At 40.3% G+C, this 19,942-nt stretch overlaps 1 protein-coding gene across 2 annotated transcripts in view; it reads right to left on the minus strand.

Annotated features, from left to right (window-relative positions):
• The window catches only part of CPQ (carboxypeptidase Q), a 138,467-nt gene that overhangs the window by 51,371 nt on the left and 67,154 nt on the right, over positions 1-19,942 (minus strand). For both annotated transcript variants that reach the window (XM_050892132.1, XM_050892131.1), the window contains exon 4: positions 7,010-7,121. In XM_050892132.1, coding sequence (XP_050748089.1) covers positions 7,010-7,121 — 112 coding nt within the window. The remainder of the gene's footprint in view (positions 1-7,009; positions 7,122-19,942) is intronic.

Genomic DNA, 19,942 nt, shown 5'->3' on the forward strand with positions numbered 1-19,942 from the left:
ATAGTGGTCTTTGGAGTGCAGACTTTCCTGAAGTCTATACTGACTAATTCAACACAGGCAGGAGTTCAGACAGCAATAACTGGCAATGCCTTACACTGCTGCAGTTCAAGCAATTGAAGGGAAAGAGGATAAGTTTGTGATTTGGCAAATTCACAGCACAGCCATTGGGCTTCTTCTGAAGATGCACCTTGTAAACACACAGACTGGGCAGTAGCTGGTGGACACGTGTGCACCTCTGGGCTTGGCAGGGCACCAAGAGCTGATCAGCGACAGAGCAAGCGAGACCCAAACACAGCCAGGGGAAGGTGGAAAACACATTTCTGAACAAGGAGAGAGAGCTTGTGGGTAAATGTTGCTGAAAGAATCCCCGGATGTGAAAAAAGGACCTGTTGACTATTTGATTCCTCCTGTGCTGGCAGATAGGAGACTCTGAAAATAAACTAGACTGTAGTGTCAAGTAGCAGACCCCATCAGCTTCTCTTCTCAACAGGAAAAAAAAAGGCTCCAGCTGTTTTAATTAAAAAGAGACACACAACAGTTATCATGTCTGAAGTTTTTCAGAAGAAAACAGTGAAATTTATCCATCAAAATCAACTGCATCTCTAACTCCAGTGGGCTCTCTACTGCACTTAGGAGGCTTAAAATATTATGCTTGGAAAGCTGACACTGCCATACGACTACCTTCTAAAGACCTTTATTATTGTCATTATTCAGTTCCTTCAAGCTCCCTTTAAGGATAAAAGTCCCACATTTCTAGTGCCAGAGCGTGAGGTGGCTTTGGCAGGGTGCTCCTCGGGGTGAGAGCAGGGCAGAGCGCCTGTGGCCTCGGCTGCGAAATGCCCCTCAGCCAAGCAATGCAGGAACACAGCTGGATTAGGAGCAAAGAGGCAGCACGAGCTAAAGCTCTGAAATCATCTGATACATACTATCTGCTTCTTGCTCAAATACACCATACACAAGTATTAGTCCGGAGCAAGACCAACATGGCAGCAGCTGCAGGCTTGAAACGGTGGGAGAGGAACACAAATACCTCCTTCACAGAAACTGGCAACCAACATCCAGAGCAGGATCGAGTCCCACAGGCTGTCTGTCCAACCTGTATAGCCAACTAAAGGCAAAATATGGCACCAAAATGAATTTGGGGTAATTTTATGGTGATTTTTTATGAGTAGCTGCTTAACTAGTCTTTCACCTCACCTGGGAAGTCAGCTTCTTTCATAAACCTCACGTGACACAGGGACAAGAGAAACTGTGTTTCAAATGACACCAGAGCATTAACCAGACTAACATGAAAACGCTGAGGCAAATGGCATTGGCCATCTCCAGAGACGCCCTTTTTTGCACACAAACTAACATAAAATTTGAGCATTATAAATGCAACCTGAAAACAAGTTGGGTTTGAGGTTTCTAGACTGTAATTAGCAACACAGCTGTTGTTCTGCAAAACTAGAAAACCCCAATTTGCTTGAGTGCTGTCTTTCCTACAGCTTCCAAATGCCCTCACACCACATCACAGCTCATGCAACACCCCATGGATTCCCTCGGCTTAAAGTCGGGAACCCCTCAGCCCTTCCTCCCTAAAACACCCCCAGTGCCTTCCCATCATCTCTAAATTACCTCAAGCAACACTCACTACCGCCGTAGCAATATTTGCTACCTATCACACAGAGTTTGCAGACAGATTAAAAAGAAAGAGGCTCTGGTGCTTACACCAAAGCTACACGTGTGCTGATTAACCAGGCATTCGTCATCATAGGGAAAGGATAAAAGCGGAGTTTCTTCCTGCCTCTCTCTCAGCTGGCACATAAACGCACTCACCCATCTCTCCTCAATCACCCATTTGCAAAGAACATATCAGAACTTCATATTCTAAATATTTCTATGCCTCTATCAAATTTAGTTAAAATTGATCAAAAGGTTAAAAACTGCAGAGGGCTGGGGAGGATGGCGGCTGCCAGACACAGCTGCGGGCAAACTGCACATTGCACAAGCTTACTGCCTCGGACACCCTGCCTGCAGTTATGAAGGGTAATTTCTTAAGCATCAGAAATCCTCAGCTAATCGCAACAGCGCTGGCACCACTGAAGGAAAGGGAGTTTACCAGTTCAGACCAGCTCACGAACTGTCTCAGCACCTCTAAAGACGTCTTTATTCCCAGAAAAAGGAATAAAGAGCAATAACCAGCTGAAACTTTCATCTTTCGTCACATAAACAACTTCTGTGGAAACACTTCCAGTTCTTCGTTTTTTAAGCACATAAGCCATGAAGCAGCTCACCACAGATCTCGCCGATCAGCGGTGTATATAAGCTTCAAGAGTTCCAGGAAAAAAATTACTGTTTTTCTTTCCTTTGTGCTTCATTAAACTTCAGCGTTAACTGGGAGAAAAGACCCCTTTGGATAACATCAGCCAATATGGCCACTAGTTGGTGAATTTTTCAGAGATTAGCTACCGGCAAAGCAAGCAGCCATGACAGTATAGTTGATATGGAGAACTTGATACAGGTGCACTGAGGAAAACACTTCTGTTTACTCCAGTCAGGAGATGTCTACAATCAGTACTGGTACCAACAGGTGCACAAGCCGGTGCTGACATTTAACTGTACATTGCTGAAAGGGATCTTTCAAGAGTGAAGCTACAGCTGCACAGAAGAGAAGAGATAGGGTTCAGTTTTCTGCATAGGGTGGCTGTGGAAAAGCCACTTGGAGCAAGATTCACCTTGCTGAAATGTAACCATCTAAAAGTTGGCGTTTGCTCTGAATTTGCTGCCTGTGCTTCATCCCTGGAAAGGGAGGAGAGGGAATGGCACCTCTAGCAAGTGCCCCTTTCCTGTCACCCCGGTGTGGAAGATAGGCAGAGAGACATCACAGCTATTAGAAGCAAAGTATTCAGACAAACTTGAAACTTTCAACTTTTTAGCAATTCTAATTTCCAAGTCTAACTGAATCATTATAGCTTTAAACAGTATTCAAAAACTACAGTAGTTCACAATCTGGCCCTATGTTTTTAAGGTACTACTCTTTTGCAATGTATACATGGGATTTTACATTAATTAAAACTTTTTATTTATTTTCTAAATCTTTACTCTCTGGTAATATAATACAAAATTATTTCAGTTCATTGTGGCCTTCATGTAGCTCCCTTTCTCTCAAAAAGAAACAACATTCATGTGAAGTCAAAAAGTGAAATGGAAAAAAAAAATCCTACCAAAAGTTTGAAGTTTTGAAGACTGTGTAAAACAACTTCAGATTGTGCTACTGTTATGTGTCCTTGTAGGGAACACGTAACTATTATGGTGTCTGAAAATCTACAAAAACACCAGAAAGAAAAAAAGATATCAATATGGTACAGAAACTGCCAGCTCAATTAAAAAAATAAAAGCTAACACTGAAGATTCAGGAAATACAAAGGCTAACACATTAATTAACTGATGGACTTAGAAATAAAAGCAAAAACTGTTAAAAAACTTTACTTGAGGCGAGAAGACAAACTGCACTGCTTAAAATAAAATATAACCATCTTAAACTATAATTTTAATGATTTTTCAATGAATTTCATGTCCTAAGCCAATAGCTATTAAATGGTTTGGGGAGGAGATTATGTTGAAAGTACGGAATGGTATTTAAACTATAATCATTCTTCAAGTACTACATGGAATTATCAAAATCCTAATTAACAGGCATAACTTGTGTCACCAGCCATGTCCAAGGGTCACAGTGATATCATGATGAAGTGCTATTAGATCATCACTGAAAAAACCTGCTTAAATAGCGCAGTAATATCTTGCTTTCATGGAACCAATGGACCACGGCAGAAGTAGTGGCAGTATTTCTCACTACATATTCTAGAATTCATATTTCAGAATGCTCGCTTCAGCTTTAAGATCATATCACCATGGCCATAGATCAGTTATGCTCTGGTAAAGGCAGACACAGTTTTTGAGGCTACACAATGCACCATGGCTTTAAGACTCCCAGTACACAGTAAAAAAATTCTACACGTGCATACAGACAAGCCAGTTGAGTTGGTTTATCCCCATTGTCAAATGTATTTTGTGGACTAGTCTGAGACTAAATTTATCAGGGTCGGAAAGGACATTAAACCAAGTCTCCACAGTTCAAAATATAATGCTTACTCAAAACACAATCTATGGAATTGATTTTAAATAAAACTCATTAATTCGTTTTTCACACAATCTACACACCTGTTATTTTGCTGTCCTTTTTGTCAGATTTTATGTGCATCATAAGATACAAAAACTGCATTAACCAATCTGCTATGGAAGACAGTTTATGAAAGGCCCTATCCCCTATGGTTATCTACAGGTTAGATGTGATGACCCAGAAGTCCTCTCCCAGCCTTACGTTCCTGCAGAACACTGGCATAACAAGAAGAGCTGAACACAACAGCTGGTCAGAATAGAGGGCATCAGCAAAGGCTCCGGCACTTCCCAGCTGAGAAAACAGCATTTCACCACAGGTCGTACAGCAAACACACAGGCTACTACCAGAGGAAATCAAATATTTGAACAAGCAGAGAGTAGATGCATTTCAGTCATGCGTGAAGGGAAACCCAGTGAATAAGAATTATACAATGCCACCATGAACTTGCCCTTAAGAGACACAAAACAGTTTATTCTGAATGGAATAGAGTCAGCAAACACAGAAGCATAATTTTTTTTTTCCTGAAGGTGGAGGGAGCATAGACAATTTTCCAAGAATCATAAAAGAAAGATTAAAAAATGCTAAAAGAAGGAGTAGGCCTGAATTCTTCTGTAGAAGAATCCTCTTTAGTCCACTTTTAAAAGACCAAAAATTAAAACAGATGCACTTTGTTTTTGGTCACAGACTGATATTCCAGTCATTCCAAGGCTGGGAAAATGAGAGATAAGAGGTTCAAATAAAGCAAAATAAAGGAATAGGAATTCACAGGGATGTCTGATGTTCACCATTGCAGTATGAAAGCGGCTAATCACATAACACAGCTTGTCTACAAAGAGTGCTTCAAGAAACACTGAGATTGTTCAAGTGCACAAATCCTTCTGATCAGAAGCAGGGAAAGCTAGTTTATTATTTAAACTCTGCCAGAGCTAAGAGCAGGAGCAGCAGCTGATTTTAGTTTTTAATGAATACGTGGTGCATTCCTCTTGACCACAGGTTACAGTTCTGGAAAAGGGAATAATGAGGAAAATAGATTCCGTCTGATGAAGGGGGAAAAGCATCCTTGGATATCAACTTGACAATCTAAGAAGTCTGTTTTGAACTAGTTTTGAGGGGTATAGTGGCAAAAGCCCATATGGAAGTAAAACCAGCAAAAAACTACAGATCAAGCATTAAGACTGGAATTTGCAGTTTGGAGACCAGAAATCAGACTAGGGCATGGCAGACTGGGAAGAGTAGGACACCAGACCCAACTTTGAGAGGCTGAGTGTCTAGAGAACACAGGCAGATAACTGTGCAACCATAGCTCCCTCTTGCACATTCACCAGCCCTATCTCATCTTACCTTGTGGACCATCTCTCCCACCAAACACCCTATGTAGGCATATGTAGACCATGCCCTTCTACAATAACACGCTGCCTGCAGCCACTTCTACCCACAAGTCAGATGAAGCCCATGAGTAGAAGAAATTGGCCTTTTAGATCCCACACAGGGAGGCTATGCAAACCAGGAGGCGGTAGGCTGAGCAAGTCCACACTGGTATTTTATGCATAGCACCACTGGAACAGACATATCCAGGCTAGAAGCTGCCTTTTGCTCTTTCGCTCCTTCTTTATCTACATTTAGCACTGACGGCATGGGGGTTTAGTTCAACTCATACTTCTGCTGAGCAGAAATTCTGGAGGAGGGAGACTAGCAAGTCCAGGGTTGACAGCCTGTGTGCTAGAATATCAGCTTCGGAAGAGTCCAGCTGATCTACAGACCAAATTCCAGAACCCAGTCACCTTGTCACCCTGCTGATTACCAAGAATGATTCAAAGAAGTGATCCCTGGAAACAGAACATTGCTGTGCATCCCACAAACCTATTGTAGCAGGATACTACAGTGTGCAAGGCCTCAGTGTCAAATGTTGCTTGACGAGACATATGAGCCCGCAACATTTGACAGGTCACCATGGTTAAGCCAAATTTGACAGAAGTGTATCCTTGTAGTGATGAGACTCAAGTGTGTGCTTCCTCTGACCTGGATTACCTTTGCCAAGGAAATCAGCTGTCACAGTCCAAAGCAGAGCCCAAGCACACAGCAACATAAAAGCAGCATAATCAGGAAATCAGCCCTCAAGTGCAAAGCTGAGAATGCACCAGTTTGATGGTATAGATGTATCTATCAATATTTGGTGGAACAAGTCCAGGCAGGATATCAATTTATTTAGGAAGAACATTCAAGGAAAAAACAAAACCACGGAAATACATACATTGGAAATATGAACTTCTGTGAAGTTGAGAATCATTTTTGCTGAACATCTTTACATGTAGATGAAAGGGAAAAGACCAGAGGCAGGATCACTGCCTGGATCCAGTCCTAGTTACATGCTCTTGAGAGAGACTTAGATGAAATTGTCTTGAGAAGTTATCAAGAGTGAGGTAACGGGTAAGGTAAGTGTGTTGAATGACAATGTTTGCTTAAAAGGCAGAGAACAATATCAGAAGGCTATCTGTGACTTCATGAAGCTTCATCTTCATTAATATGGAGGAACTCATTAAGACAAAATGAAAAGGAGTGACTTCCTTCTAAGGTACCTTGATATTATATCTTACACTGAATTTTCATTCTATGATGATGGTGACCATGCAGGCTCAAAGCACTTTCTAGATCATTGACTGATGTGTTGCTTTTGGATGGCCCCTGTGATGAAAGGAGGAGTTTAACAGACAAACTTGCAAAATATTTATACTAAGTATGAATATTTGTGCTCAGAGGAATGGATAAAATAGAAAATCCAGTTTAGACAACATACAAAATGTCCTGGAAATGTAATGCATTAAAAATATTTTAAAATTAAATATTTACCCAGATCCTTAATGAGTGATAATGCTTCCCATGATACAAATGCTCCACCACCATCATCCATAGCTCCCTGCCCAACATCCCAGCTGTCCAGATGTCCACTGACCAATACAATCTGGAAAAGCAATTAGGAGAAAACATATCTACATGAAAACACTGAATCAGAAAAGTCAGTTCAGCTTTTAAGCATTTTAATGATTTTGTCATAAATTTGGCTTTTTAGTTTAGAACTGGATGAAAGAAACATTTAAACTAAAACTAAAACATTGTTCTCTAGTCACTGAATATAAATCTGAGATGACCAAATGCATCCTACTGCTTCAAACCACTGCCTAAATCAAACTAGATATGCTGTGAGAAATGTTTAAATGAAAGGTTTTGTCTTGTACATTAACAAAATGCATACTTTCCAGAGATACAGGACTACTACATTGCAGAACGGTGAAAATTTCTTTTATATTCCAGCTGTTTAAGCCCTTAGGCATGAAATTTGATTAACTCTATTTTTGGGTGCATAAGGAAGAAATATGAACTTAGACTGAAGTATTCCCAGACAGAGGTTGTTGTATTATTATGTATCTGTGGTACTTGTCACAGAGGACCTCTAATTTATTACTGGATCCCCTGTGTGCTACAACAATGACAAGGTATTTTATAGTTCCATTAGTCATAAGGATATTTTAAATTAAAAACAACATGGTAGCAAGTCCCAGATGGGTTTTCTGCAAAGAAAGTTTTGTGGCAACTGTAGAGTAGTATACGTATCTCCAGAAACACCCACCCAATATCAGAAGTGAGACAGTTCCCTAACTGGACCTGAAGCTGAAGGGCTCATGGATCTATGACTGCAATGGAGAAGTCAAGGAGGTACAAGAACTCTGAGCCGAGCAGGCAGTGTGGTAAAATGATGTAATAGGACAAAGACAAGAGCAGGGAGCCACTGCAGTACCCCAGGAATCTCTGAAGAACTGGTACCAGTAAAGAGTGCCCTTGGGCTAGGGTGGAAGTGGAAGCATCCAACCTATGACAGCTCAGCACTGAGGAAAAACTGAAGGAGACCCTGGAGCATCTGCCTGTGTCCTGCCCAGAACTGGCCATACATGAAGGGATGCTTCCCACTCTCTGGTTGGCTGATGTCAAACAGGTCTCAGAGTTGTGGGATCTAGAAAAAGGTAAAAAATACTCATTCCTCCTGACACCTTCTTCTCCCTAAGGGATGAGGATCTCCTGGCATATCATCTCAGCTTTCATTCATCACAGGACAACTACTGTAGCACTGAAAATGAGAACGTAATGAGTTTTTCCTATTACCACCCTTGGAGGGTGAGAGCCTGTGCTATCAAGTGTGCCTAACAAGGAACTAACTTGGGGCCCAAGCACAAAGATCTCTATTTTCCCCTTCACATGAGAGAAATCTTAGTACGTTTTCACTGGTTATTAAAAATAATGGACAAACAGATCATGGCAAGACAAAAAGGATCAAGTGCTCATCAAACAACCGTGGTTTTTTATCCAACCAAATACACTCAGGTAACACAACTAAAAGGTCCCTTTGTATTAAACAAGGTCCATGATAAATTACTAGTCATATCCATTGTATTGCCATATGTTGATCCAGAATGCACCAAAACCCTTTAAATTTAGAAAATACACTATGAAATGTTTATAAATGTGTGTATTATAAAAACCAGAAGTGTCATGCCTTAGAAGCTGGAAAAGCTTGTGATCAAAATCTGAAGAGCAGCTTACTCTTTCCTTCTCAGATGCTTCAACTCTCTTTTCTGCTTATCCAGCCTTAACTCAACATGTGCTTGCTTTCCAGCACAGACTGATTTTCTTGGTAGTAGACAGACACGCTGCAGCCTTTATTCCAAAACCTCCCCTCCTTCAAAAGCGCATAAATTTCGACAGCAGGCCCCTTTGTAAAAGCCTCAGATTTACGCAGGAGGTATTCCTGCAATTTAATGTCATGATCCTCCCAGGCCCGGCGTGAAAGACTGCAAACAGCACGTTTTCCAGGGATGCTGCCCTGCAGCAGAAGTATGTAATCTGCGGCAGCCCTCTGCTATAGTAGCAACATAGCTTGAAACCAGATAATCTAAGAAAAGCCATGCCAGCTTTGGAGGTAGAAACCTTTCTGAAATGAGAGCAGAAAAGAAGTGCTCACTGCAGTACTCTTGTTCTTTTGTTTTCTTATAAGGGAGGACTAAGCACACACACACGCTTGTAGGTGGTGAGGGCAATGCATGAATGAACTCTGCTTTGAGAGCTTGGGATGCACGTGCAGCCCCACTGCAACCTGCCTACGGAGGACAGAGCTCAAACAACATCACACTTTGCAGCCGACTGATGCAGACTCATTACTGTCCACTCAATAAGGAATTTGCAAATAATAATAATTTTTTAAAAAGAACAGAAAAGGCTCTGAGTGAAAGCACAACTGTCTGCGGTATAAAGGACGTCTATTCCACAACTTCAAAATCGCCATGTGGTTTGTTTGTTCTTAAAGCAAAAATTGGTTTTAAGATGATAACTATTCACTGTCCTGGGAAACAGAGCTTCAAGCTGAAGTGACTTATTTAGAACAAGTTTGTAAACTCATTGAAAGAGAACCAAGTTTACAATAGAAGCGACGCCTTGTCTTTAGCAGTGCAAGAATATCTCACTAACGCTGTTCCCTGGCACCAATCTCAACATGAGAGTCTGAGAGGGAATTACTCCTCATTTCTGTGAAACAACACATATTGCAACAGCAGGAAATTCTGAATCAGAAGAAGGTGGTGTAATCCCATTTGGGGTTACAGACTCCAATCATAAAGCATCTTTACCAGGTCCAGAACATTACACCAAAACAGATCAAGGTTCAAGCAGATTGAGAAAGTCAGATAATTTTATGGATGAACTTTTACTTAAATTTACTTAAGCTGATGCCAAGAGCAATTACATAAATACAACCAATGGCTTCTATGTGAAAGTTTTTTCAGAACAGTTGTTTTTTTAAACTATCATGCTTTTGTAGCAGCTGCTAAAATGAAAGTTTCAGTGATCCTGCTGATAGCTAGCCATAGACATTCTTAAAATAAGACACAGTCATAAAATAACAAAAACACTATGTTTATCTTGGTCTTTAAGTAGATATAATGTGTCTGGGCAATGAATGGAAGTATTTCTGAAATTCACTCTAAACCACTGTCGTGGTTTAACCCCAGCCAGCAACTAAGCACCACACAGCCACTCGCTCACTCCCGCCCTGGTGGGATGGGGGAGAGAATCAGAAGGGTAAAAGTGAGAAAACTCATGGGTTGAGATAAAGACAGTTTAATAGTAAAGCAAAAGCTGCACACGCAAGCAAAGCAAAACAAGGAATTCAGTCACCACTTCCCATCGGCAGGCAGGTGTTCAGCCATCTCCAGGAAAGCAGGGCTCCATCACACATAACGGTTACTTGGGAAAACAAATGCCAACGTCCCCTCCTTCTTCCCCCAGCTTTATGTGCTGAGCATGACGTCCTATGGTATGGAATATCCCTTTGGTCAGTTGGGGTCAGCTGTCCCGGCTGTGTCCCCTCCCAACTTCTTGTGCACCCCCAGCCTGCTCCCTCGTGGGGTGCCGAGAGAAGCAGAAAAGGCCTTGACTCTGTGTAAGCACTGCTCAGCAATAATGAAAACATCCCTGAATTATCAACACTGTTTTCAGCACAAATCCAAAACATAGCCCCATACTAGCTACTATGAAGAAAATTAACTCTACCCCAACCAAAACCAGCACAACCACTATATTATTTAAAATAATATTATAAAATAATAGTATTATAATTCTCTGTACAGGCAGGCTAATAACAAAGGCAGTTAAAGCTATCAAGGATGTATGATTATTGCATTTTCCACATTGCTTTCAAACCTGTTATGTGGTTCTCAGCTCCAAATCTACACATAGACTAATCACTTACATTTGCATAAAACATCCCTATAGAAATGTCAGCACATGCCAACAGAATGTAAACGTTGCAAAGCAATGTAAGTACATGTAAGTATAAGTATTTGTTTTAAATATACAGAGAAACCACAAGCAACTGTATAGGACAGTACAAATACAGCAATACACATTTGCCAAATTGACCAAAAATAAATTTAGGGTAAGACAGCTTGCATGCAACATGACAACTTAAAGATTTGGCTTTCCTGCAGTGACACGGCTAAGAAATGCCGCTCTAGACACAGTCCTGAGACAATACAACAGAAATGAAACTGCAGGAAACATTTCAAATAGAAGATGAGTTATTCTATTTCCTTCTGCACCAGCATTATGATCTCCATTGGATGCCTTTAAGTCATGCCCAGCATTTCAATCAAGCATATTGCAATATTTTGAAATTTATATTATATTTTATATATTTATATAAATATATATTTATATATTTTAAAACCAAGAAGATTAGGAAGAGGAACCACGCATTCACATACATTTGCATATGTCATGGAGTTATCCTTTTCTAAGCAGGATGTTTTTTGCCACTAAAAAATAATCTCCCATTCCATACATAGTCACACATGCCTATTGCATTTGTCACGGAATAAGTTCATAAAATGTAGGTGAACTACCTTCTGCTTGGTTAGAGGGAATTAAGAAAAGTCTATTCCGCTTTTAGTTAGTCTCCACAATCGTACTTGCTCCTGTAGAGGTACAAGGCAAAGGCTTCTTTCTATGCAACATTAAAGATCATAAATAATAAACATTAGGAAAGAACTGTAAGTAACACTTTCAATCACAGAATTTAATCTAGAATAACATTTGTATCAAGTTGTGAAAACCAGCATGCAAAGTTATTTCATGTCACTGAGGTAGACGGTAATGGAAGAGTAATGAAGTCATCATTCATCTCTGCCCTTCATAGATGAAGAAGACTTCATGGATGGAGGTTAGGGTCCACAAAGTAGGACCTTTATTGATGGGATCTGGCTATCAACACATTCTCTTAGAAAAGCTTAGTAATAACTTTCATTATCCAAACCACTGAAAAGTATTTTTCCTTACATCTTCCTGCAGCAGACAGGGAAGATAAGGAGCACCTTAACTTGCATGGAGAGGACAGAGAACTTAAACAAGGATCACATACACAGAGAATGGGATGACCAAGAACTAAACAGGATATTAGAACCAGATCAAGCATCTTTAGCCAAGACACATTCAAACTCCAAGTGTCTGTATGCCAAAACTTCAGGCTAAAACAGTGAAATGCTCTAGACTGTAACTCGAGTTCTTTTCAACTGCTCGTCCACATTTTCAGCCAAATACTGCCACGAGTTAGTCGTTTGGTCAGGCAACACAGGTCTATGGTGTTCCAGCCCAGTTCCCAATTACCTGGAAACTCATGCAAAGCATTTCTATTCAAATTTTTGTGGTTCTTTTTTCTCCAGTTTTCTTCTAAATAGGTCCATCTTAAGCTCTAGGTACCACAATAAGGTCTTACATTATTTGACTGGATATTTTTTCTGCATGAATCCCCTCCCAGTGCATGGGATATTTGTACAATACTTAACTTACACATGTGAACACCACATACAGTTGATTTGTGTTTGGGCCAAAATTAGAGGAAAACAGAATTCAGACAAGAATTAGGATCCCTATTCAATACAATCAAAAAATTGTCTATACATTCTCTCCTTCCCCAGATACTCATTACTCTTTTTACTCACACAAACGCTCTCTCACTTCACAATTTCCTATTTTCCCCAGTCCCAAACAAAATTTCTGACACTAACTAAACCATGACTGAAAAACTCTTAATCCCAGCTTGTCAGGCAGAGGAACCCAGCACCAAATTCAGGCCTGTGGTCCTAAGCATAGGGAGTACATTTTGAGTAATCTACCCATTTGGATAGCATGACAACTATGAACTGCCAGATGGCTTCAGTTTATAAGGATCTAAAGATTGTCTTCATTTCATTGTGTTAACAGCATGAGAACACGGGAAAAAAGAAAGGCAGCATATCATGTACCTAACTAGTGGGCAAATAAAACAGCTGGCAGGACTAAATTTAAGCCCATCATGCTTAACTTGCCTTCAAAACTATGATTAAATAAAGTCTTCATATACACAGATTTGCAAATTAAGAGTAGTAAATCTGGCACGGCAGTTTTAGGATGTATTAGCATCATCTGCAGTAGTGCTTGTAAATATGTTCTGGAAAATGGCAACACCAAGCAATATGCTTTTCTACTGCTTACCCACATAGCAAAGCTGGCACTAGTGTCCACAGCAACTTTCCTCTTTTAAAATAATTCTTAGTCTGCAGACTGTATTCTCTTTCCCCTTTTTTAGGAAAAAGTTCTGTCATCTTAATAGAATAAAATGTTGGTGTGTAATTAGGTTTTTTGCCCTGACCCATTCTCTTCCCTACTGCACCTCAAACCTTTCTCTCTTCAACTAACACAGCAACACAAATGACAAATTAAAAGTTATCAGCTCTTCCTTTTTGATACTTCGTGTCCAGGCAGAACAACATTCCTGTAAACAAACCAACATTCCTCAAGTTTTAAAATATTTACAATAGTTATTTATTTGTATCATGCAGTAAGATTCTGTAAATCAGTCCCTTGGCTTTTCTGTCAAAGGCTTTCCAAAATCTAAACAGAACTTGTAATCCCGTGCGCTGTAGCAGCACACAGACTGCAGCAAATGTATCACACATCATCTTCCTTTCTGGAATCCAATCCAGCTCTTCAAACAGCAGGATAGAGACTCAAAGGAAACTTCTCAAGCACTGCATAATAAAGATAACCATTTAAATAGTTCTTGCAGGACACTGCGTTTTGTATCTATACTACCATTATTTCAAGCCCAGCATCTCAACATTTGGGGAAGACAAAACTGGAAAAGTTGAGTGCCCATCAGCACTACAGCACTATATGGCATGGGATTAGAATTAGACTCAAATGCAAGGTTAGATATATACATATATATATTTGAATATAAACTCTCCTGTATTTAAAAATGTGCAGTTCATTACTACCAGAAAAAAATACTTTGCCCAGTTATGTTTAAACACAGATGTACTCTACTGTGTGTAATTTCATCAACTTCAAAAGCTAAATTCAAGCACGGAGCTATATCAGAGATACTCAGTTGTAAAAAACGCTTACTTGGTAAAAACTCTTCGTGAACATCTACCCTGACCATTTCCCAAATATTTGTTTTGGGCTACAAATATGTGAAAAAAGATTTGTGAGTTTCTGCACTTGTCTTTAAGAAAACACTAACTGCCTCCAGTTAAACTGCAATTGGATTAAATCATGCCCTAAATGTAAATCAGGAACATTACCACATTTAGTGGATTTTATTTTGTATATATAAGAATATTTCTTCAAATTAGTTTTTAGCTTTGGTGTCCAAATAATATGACTTCACTGTACAGCTCCTTTTATTAGATTTCACGCACATTAGGAATGGTTCTTAAATAATCAGTCTAGCTGTCTCAACTAATTTACAGTCCTAAAGATACAGTGAAGTTCAGAAAGAAAAAAATGATTAAAACAAAAACTGTCTTTTCTACTTAATATGCAGTGTAGTAAGCCTTAACTTCCAGGCTTCCGATTAAATGATAGATCTGCGCATGAAACAGAAGTGACTCAGTCACACAAGAATCCAACCCTATTATTGCTAAAAAGCTGATTAACCTTCAAAGATCCTCTGTGTCACAATATACAGTAAACTCTTTAAAGCTGAATCTCTACTTTGTAAAAGTGATTGAAAATAAAGTGTTCTCGGAAAGTATTGCAACCAAACCTCCCTGTTTGAAGTGAATCTCAAAACCACTGACTAGTTAAATAGCATGGGCTGATATCATTTATGGCATGTAGGACAGTGAAGGAGAACATTAGTCTGAAAATAAATTATTACTGATAAGGGAATTGTACTAAAGGTAACGAGACATAGAAACTATATGAGCATTCAAAAGATAACCAAGTATTGAAATGACTACCATTTTCGTATTAAATGTTGGATTTTAAGACTTAACATTTCCATATTTAAGTTCCCTAGAATGTTTTATTTCCTATTTCCTGAGCTGTAACATTTCAGAAATAATACCACTCTTCATAATACTTTATTTCAAAAATAAGGGGTTTAATTTATGTATTTCAGCCCACATCTAGAGGTTTTAAGAGGAAAAATCATAATAATAACTACCTCTAAACAAAACCAGGTATCACTGAAATATCACTTACCCTTGCATAAAGATGATGTTGTAGCTGTTATTTTTCTAGTTCAAAGATTAGCAAAGAATCTCTCAATACCCCTGTATGAAAGCTGAAACGGCATCTGACCTGATGTGCAGAGAGAAACAATCCTTTTTCTACACTTACCAAAGGAAGACTTCCCTTACACATGTAGCAGATGATATGTGTATGAAGAAAGGTATTATTTTATAATCTAGAGTCTTTGTATTTATATATTCTTCACTTTAGGGATATATATGATTCCACATTACTACAGATCTAGCAACATTCCCAAATGTTTTATCTTTGAAATTTCTTTTATCAGATATCAAAATTAATCTCAGCTAAAATAAACACTAATGCCTAGTGCTACTTCTTTCACTGAAGCATTTACAAAAACTGTCCTACTTGTACACTACTGACAAGCACCCCTTTCCAAAACTGTAAAAATTGTAGATTTTTCTCCATAAAATTACAAAACTATTGTTTCCTCTTGAGAACACTAGAGGACCCCTTAAGTCAGACCCATATCCCACTAGCACTGCCTTAGAGTATTCTGATGACCTAAAATGTCCTGAAAGCCACCCTGAGTAGCCACCCTTGAACTGTCCTCAAGAAAATAGACTTCATTTTACAAATCCCCCAAGAAGATTGTTGACGGAAGCAAGTCAAAAGAACCCTTAGATGGCTGTAATAACAGTAGAGGACTACAAGAGAGGAGGCTTCAAAACATAACACTTATGTCCCAGTGCCAGACACCGAGCATTAGAGAATACTAGAAGTTGGAAGGGACCTCTGGGTGCTCATTGACTTCCACACCCTGCTCACAGCAGGGTCAACTTAGATCTGATCACTCAGAGTTTTGTCCAGTCGAGTTCTGAAAAATTCCAAAGATGGAGATGCCACAACCTCTCTAGACAAACTGTTTCAATGTTTGCTCTCAGGAAAACATTTTTCCTAATACCTATTATAACAGAAGCTATTTTAAAATGTGCCCTACCGGGCCCTCACTGCAGCATTCAAAACCCAAACTGGATTTTGAATGCTGTCAGCTCACATGCCTGCCTCATATTTTTACATCTCCAGAAGCTTTTACTTAATTCATCACTACCAGCTGAACACAATGGAAATGAAATTCTTGCCTTTTACCACACCATTGTCCCTCACCATTGCAGATACTAAAAGGAGTGCTGATCACGTAATCAGTTCTCCCGAAACTGTCTCATCATCCCACTTCTATAGTCACAATGATCTCTCAGAACTGGTGATGCCTCCTGTCCTCGCTACTCTATAGTGCAAGGTGGCTCCATGCCTTTCTGCTGTGATGGCAAAAACTTCCTCCTCTCATGGTCACAGATGCACAGGCCTGTGTTCACAGCTGCAACTCCAGCCTATGACGGAGGCTCTTCTGATGCTGCCCTCTTACTCCACAAATCCATGCGTAGGCCAGGTTCTTGCCATTTCTTCCTCTGCTACTCAAAGGATTTCATTGTACAGTATGCTAAAACACTCAATTAGTCTTTCATTTGATTACTGTAAGCCTTTTTTATTTCTACTGCTTATCCTACATTCCTGGCACCTGCACAAGTTTTCTCAGAATTTTGCTAAGATTATCCTTTTATTTGTCACAGTTTTTTTTAAGATTCTTATTATTCCTTACTAATTTTTTTAATGTGTACGTAACATATTTATTTCTCTTTCCCATACCCACGTTGCTTCTCTCTTAAACTGCACAATAAACTTCTCAATGCAGCACTAACTTCACGCATTTCCAGAAGCGCAGCAACCCACTGTGGGGGTAGGAAGTTACTACAAAGGGATGACTGAAACACCAGTACATGCAGCACGGGGAACGGGCAGGAAAAATAGAGGTCTGTGTGCAGCTGCTGGGACCTTGGGGTCCCAGAGGCATGGTGGGATGGCTTGCGTGACCAGAGGGCTGCAAATGATGGGTGCAGGCTCTTTAGGAAGGACAGGCTGGGAGGGTGGTGAGGGGGAGTTGCCCTTTGTGCGAGAGCAGTGGGATCTCCTGGAGCTCTGCCTGGGGCTGGATTATGAGCCAGCTGAGAGCTTGTGGGTGAGGATTAGCAGGCAGAGCGATGTGGGTGACACTGCAGTGCGTCTGCTACAGATAGCCTGGAGAGGAAGTAGATGAGGCCTTCTTCAGACAAACACAAGAAGCCCCACGTTTGCAGGCCCTGGTTCTCATGGGGCACTTTAACCACCCTGATATCTGCTGGAGGGACAACACAGAAGGGAACAAGCAATCCAGGAGGTCTCTGGCGTACACTGATGACAACTTCCTCACAGAGGTGATCAAGGAACCCACAAGGGAGATGCTCTGCTGGACCTCATACTTACAAACAAGGAAGAACTGATTGGGGATGTGAAGGTCTGCAGTGAACATAAGATGGTGGAATTCAGGATCCTGAGAGGAAGGAGCAAGGCAAATGGCAGGATTTCAGCCCTGGACTTCAGGAAAGTAGAGTTTAGCCTGTTCAAGGACTTGCTTGTAAGAATCCTATGGGAGACAGAGCCGGAGAGAGAAAGGGTCCAGGAGAGCTGGCTGATTTTCAAGGATCATGCTGGGGCTGACCAGCTGGAAAGCAGCTTGGCAGAGAAGGAGCTTGGGGTCCTGCTGGACAACTAGTTGACCATGAGCCAGCAATGTGCCTGTGCCATAAACAAGGCCAACAGCACCTGGGCTGCATCAGGCAGAATGCTGCCAGCAGGTCAAGGGAGGTGATCCTTCCCCTCTACTCAGCACTGGAGAGACACATCTGGGTGCTGTGTCCAGCTCTGAGCTTCCCAGAACAAGACAGACATGAATATACTGGAATAAGTCCAACCAAGGGCCACAGAGATGATGAAGGTACTGGAGTGTCTGACAGAGCTGGGACTGGAGAAAAGAAGGCTTGGGGGATCTCATCCATGTGTATAAATACTTGATGGGGGATGTAAAGATGGAGCCAGACTCTTCTCAGTAGTGCCCACTGACAGAACAAGAGGCAACAGGCACAAACTGAAATAGAAGAAATTCCATTTAAAAATAAGAAAAAAGCTTTTTTACTACAAGGGTCGTAGAACATTGGAACTGCTACTCAGAGAGGCTGTGGGGTCTCCATCCTTGGAGATATTCAAAACGCAAGCCCTACGCAACCTGCTCTAGTTGACCTGGCTTTGAGCACAGGGTCAGACTACATGATGTCCAGAGGTCTCTTTTTGTAATTATGACACTGATTCCAGAATGAATAATGCACATTTTTTTCTGGCTCTATAAATAATCCACATTTCTTTTGGCGCTGAAAATTTCATTAAAGAGACACAAAAAGCAGAACACAACTTGGAAATCAATTCTCCCAAACCAAGTATGTTCTTCAAGATCCAGACAGCTACAGTAAACTGTAATCTTCAATATAGTATTTTACCAGCACAGGACAAAAGACCTCTTTTCTACTTAGGGCACTCAAAATCATGGTGAAAATTAAAGTTGGTATGAAATCCATTTTATGGAATCATTTGCAATTTTTGTCTAATAATTTTATGAACCGATGCAAGAACCCACAGAAACAGGACATTACTTGGCCTGCAACATGAAAAAAAAGTCTTTCTCTTAAACTGACCCTAAAAGAATTGCTTTACATATTGTATGAGACGTCTTCAAAGTCTCAACATCATTTTCAGATTACAAGTCTTCTTTCACCAATTACAGTCCCTTCGGTTTCTTTTAGTTTCTAATAATTAAAATAGCACTTCTGTTGAGGCTTAAATGTGGACTTAGAAAATAATTAATTTCTCATTTCTAAATTCAAATTAATTGTATTGATCTCTTTATCAGTAAAATGGGACTAAACAACTGTTTATTATGTAGGGATACAGTGCAGATTAACATTTATTCCTATATTTATGACAGCATTCATGGAAAATACTAAGAAGTGGAGACTCAAAGCCCCTGTCTTATGTTGAAATTACTGGAGCTGTATCTCCTTACACAAACAAAAACTCAGTCCACAACTTCTAGTACCTGTTCACAGCCCCACAGAAAGCGAAGAGTCGTAGTCACAGAGACACAGCTAAGTACTTGCAGGTAACACTGACAGATTTCCCTACTCAATTCCCATTAGTGTATCTCAAAACCCAGAGTTTTGATACGAAGTGATAGCTCACCTTTCATGTTTATCTGTCCTTAATTTCTTTGTTTATATACTATTGGGAAACTTAAAGTGTGTTTGACACAAGTTTTCACCAAGATGGAGAAGAGGCTGATTTTTCAAACTCAAACAATTTCTGTAAAAGACCAGATGAGACAACTGTTGTCAGGGTGATTCTCAGGGTGGAATTTCTGCTCAAAGTCAAAAGAAATTCAGTTTATTGGAACCAGTAACGCATGGGCTCTGGAATGCATTTGGAGTGCAGGGGACTTCGGAAAACCTTGTGCAAAGTACAGCTGTGGCAAAGCAGGAAAAAACAGTGGCAACACGCGCTTCAAGACTTGTGGCATACCAAAAGGCTGGAAAGCAGTTCAACTGCATGTGTCGTCTGGGCACTGTATAGCTACTGCCTGTTGCCATCTTTTAATACATGCACATTCGTGTCCAAAGAAGGGCAAGCGTGTCCAAAGAAGGGCAAGCATGTTCAAAGAAGGGCAATGAAGCTGGTGAAGGGTCTAGAGCGCAAGTCTTACGAGGAGCGGCTGAGGGATCTGGGGTTGTTTAGCCT

This window comes from Gymnogyps californianus, chromosome 2 (assembly GCF_018139145.2).
Source record: "Gymnogyps californianus isolate 813 chromosome 2, ASM1813914v2, whole genome shotgun sequence".
Lineage (NCBI taxonomy): Eukaryota > Metazoa > Chordata > Aves > Accipitriformes > Cathartidae > Gymnogyps > Gymnogyps californianus.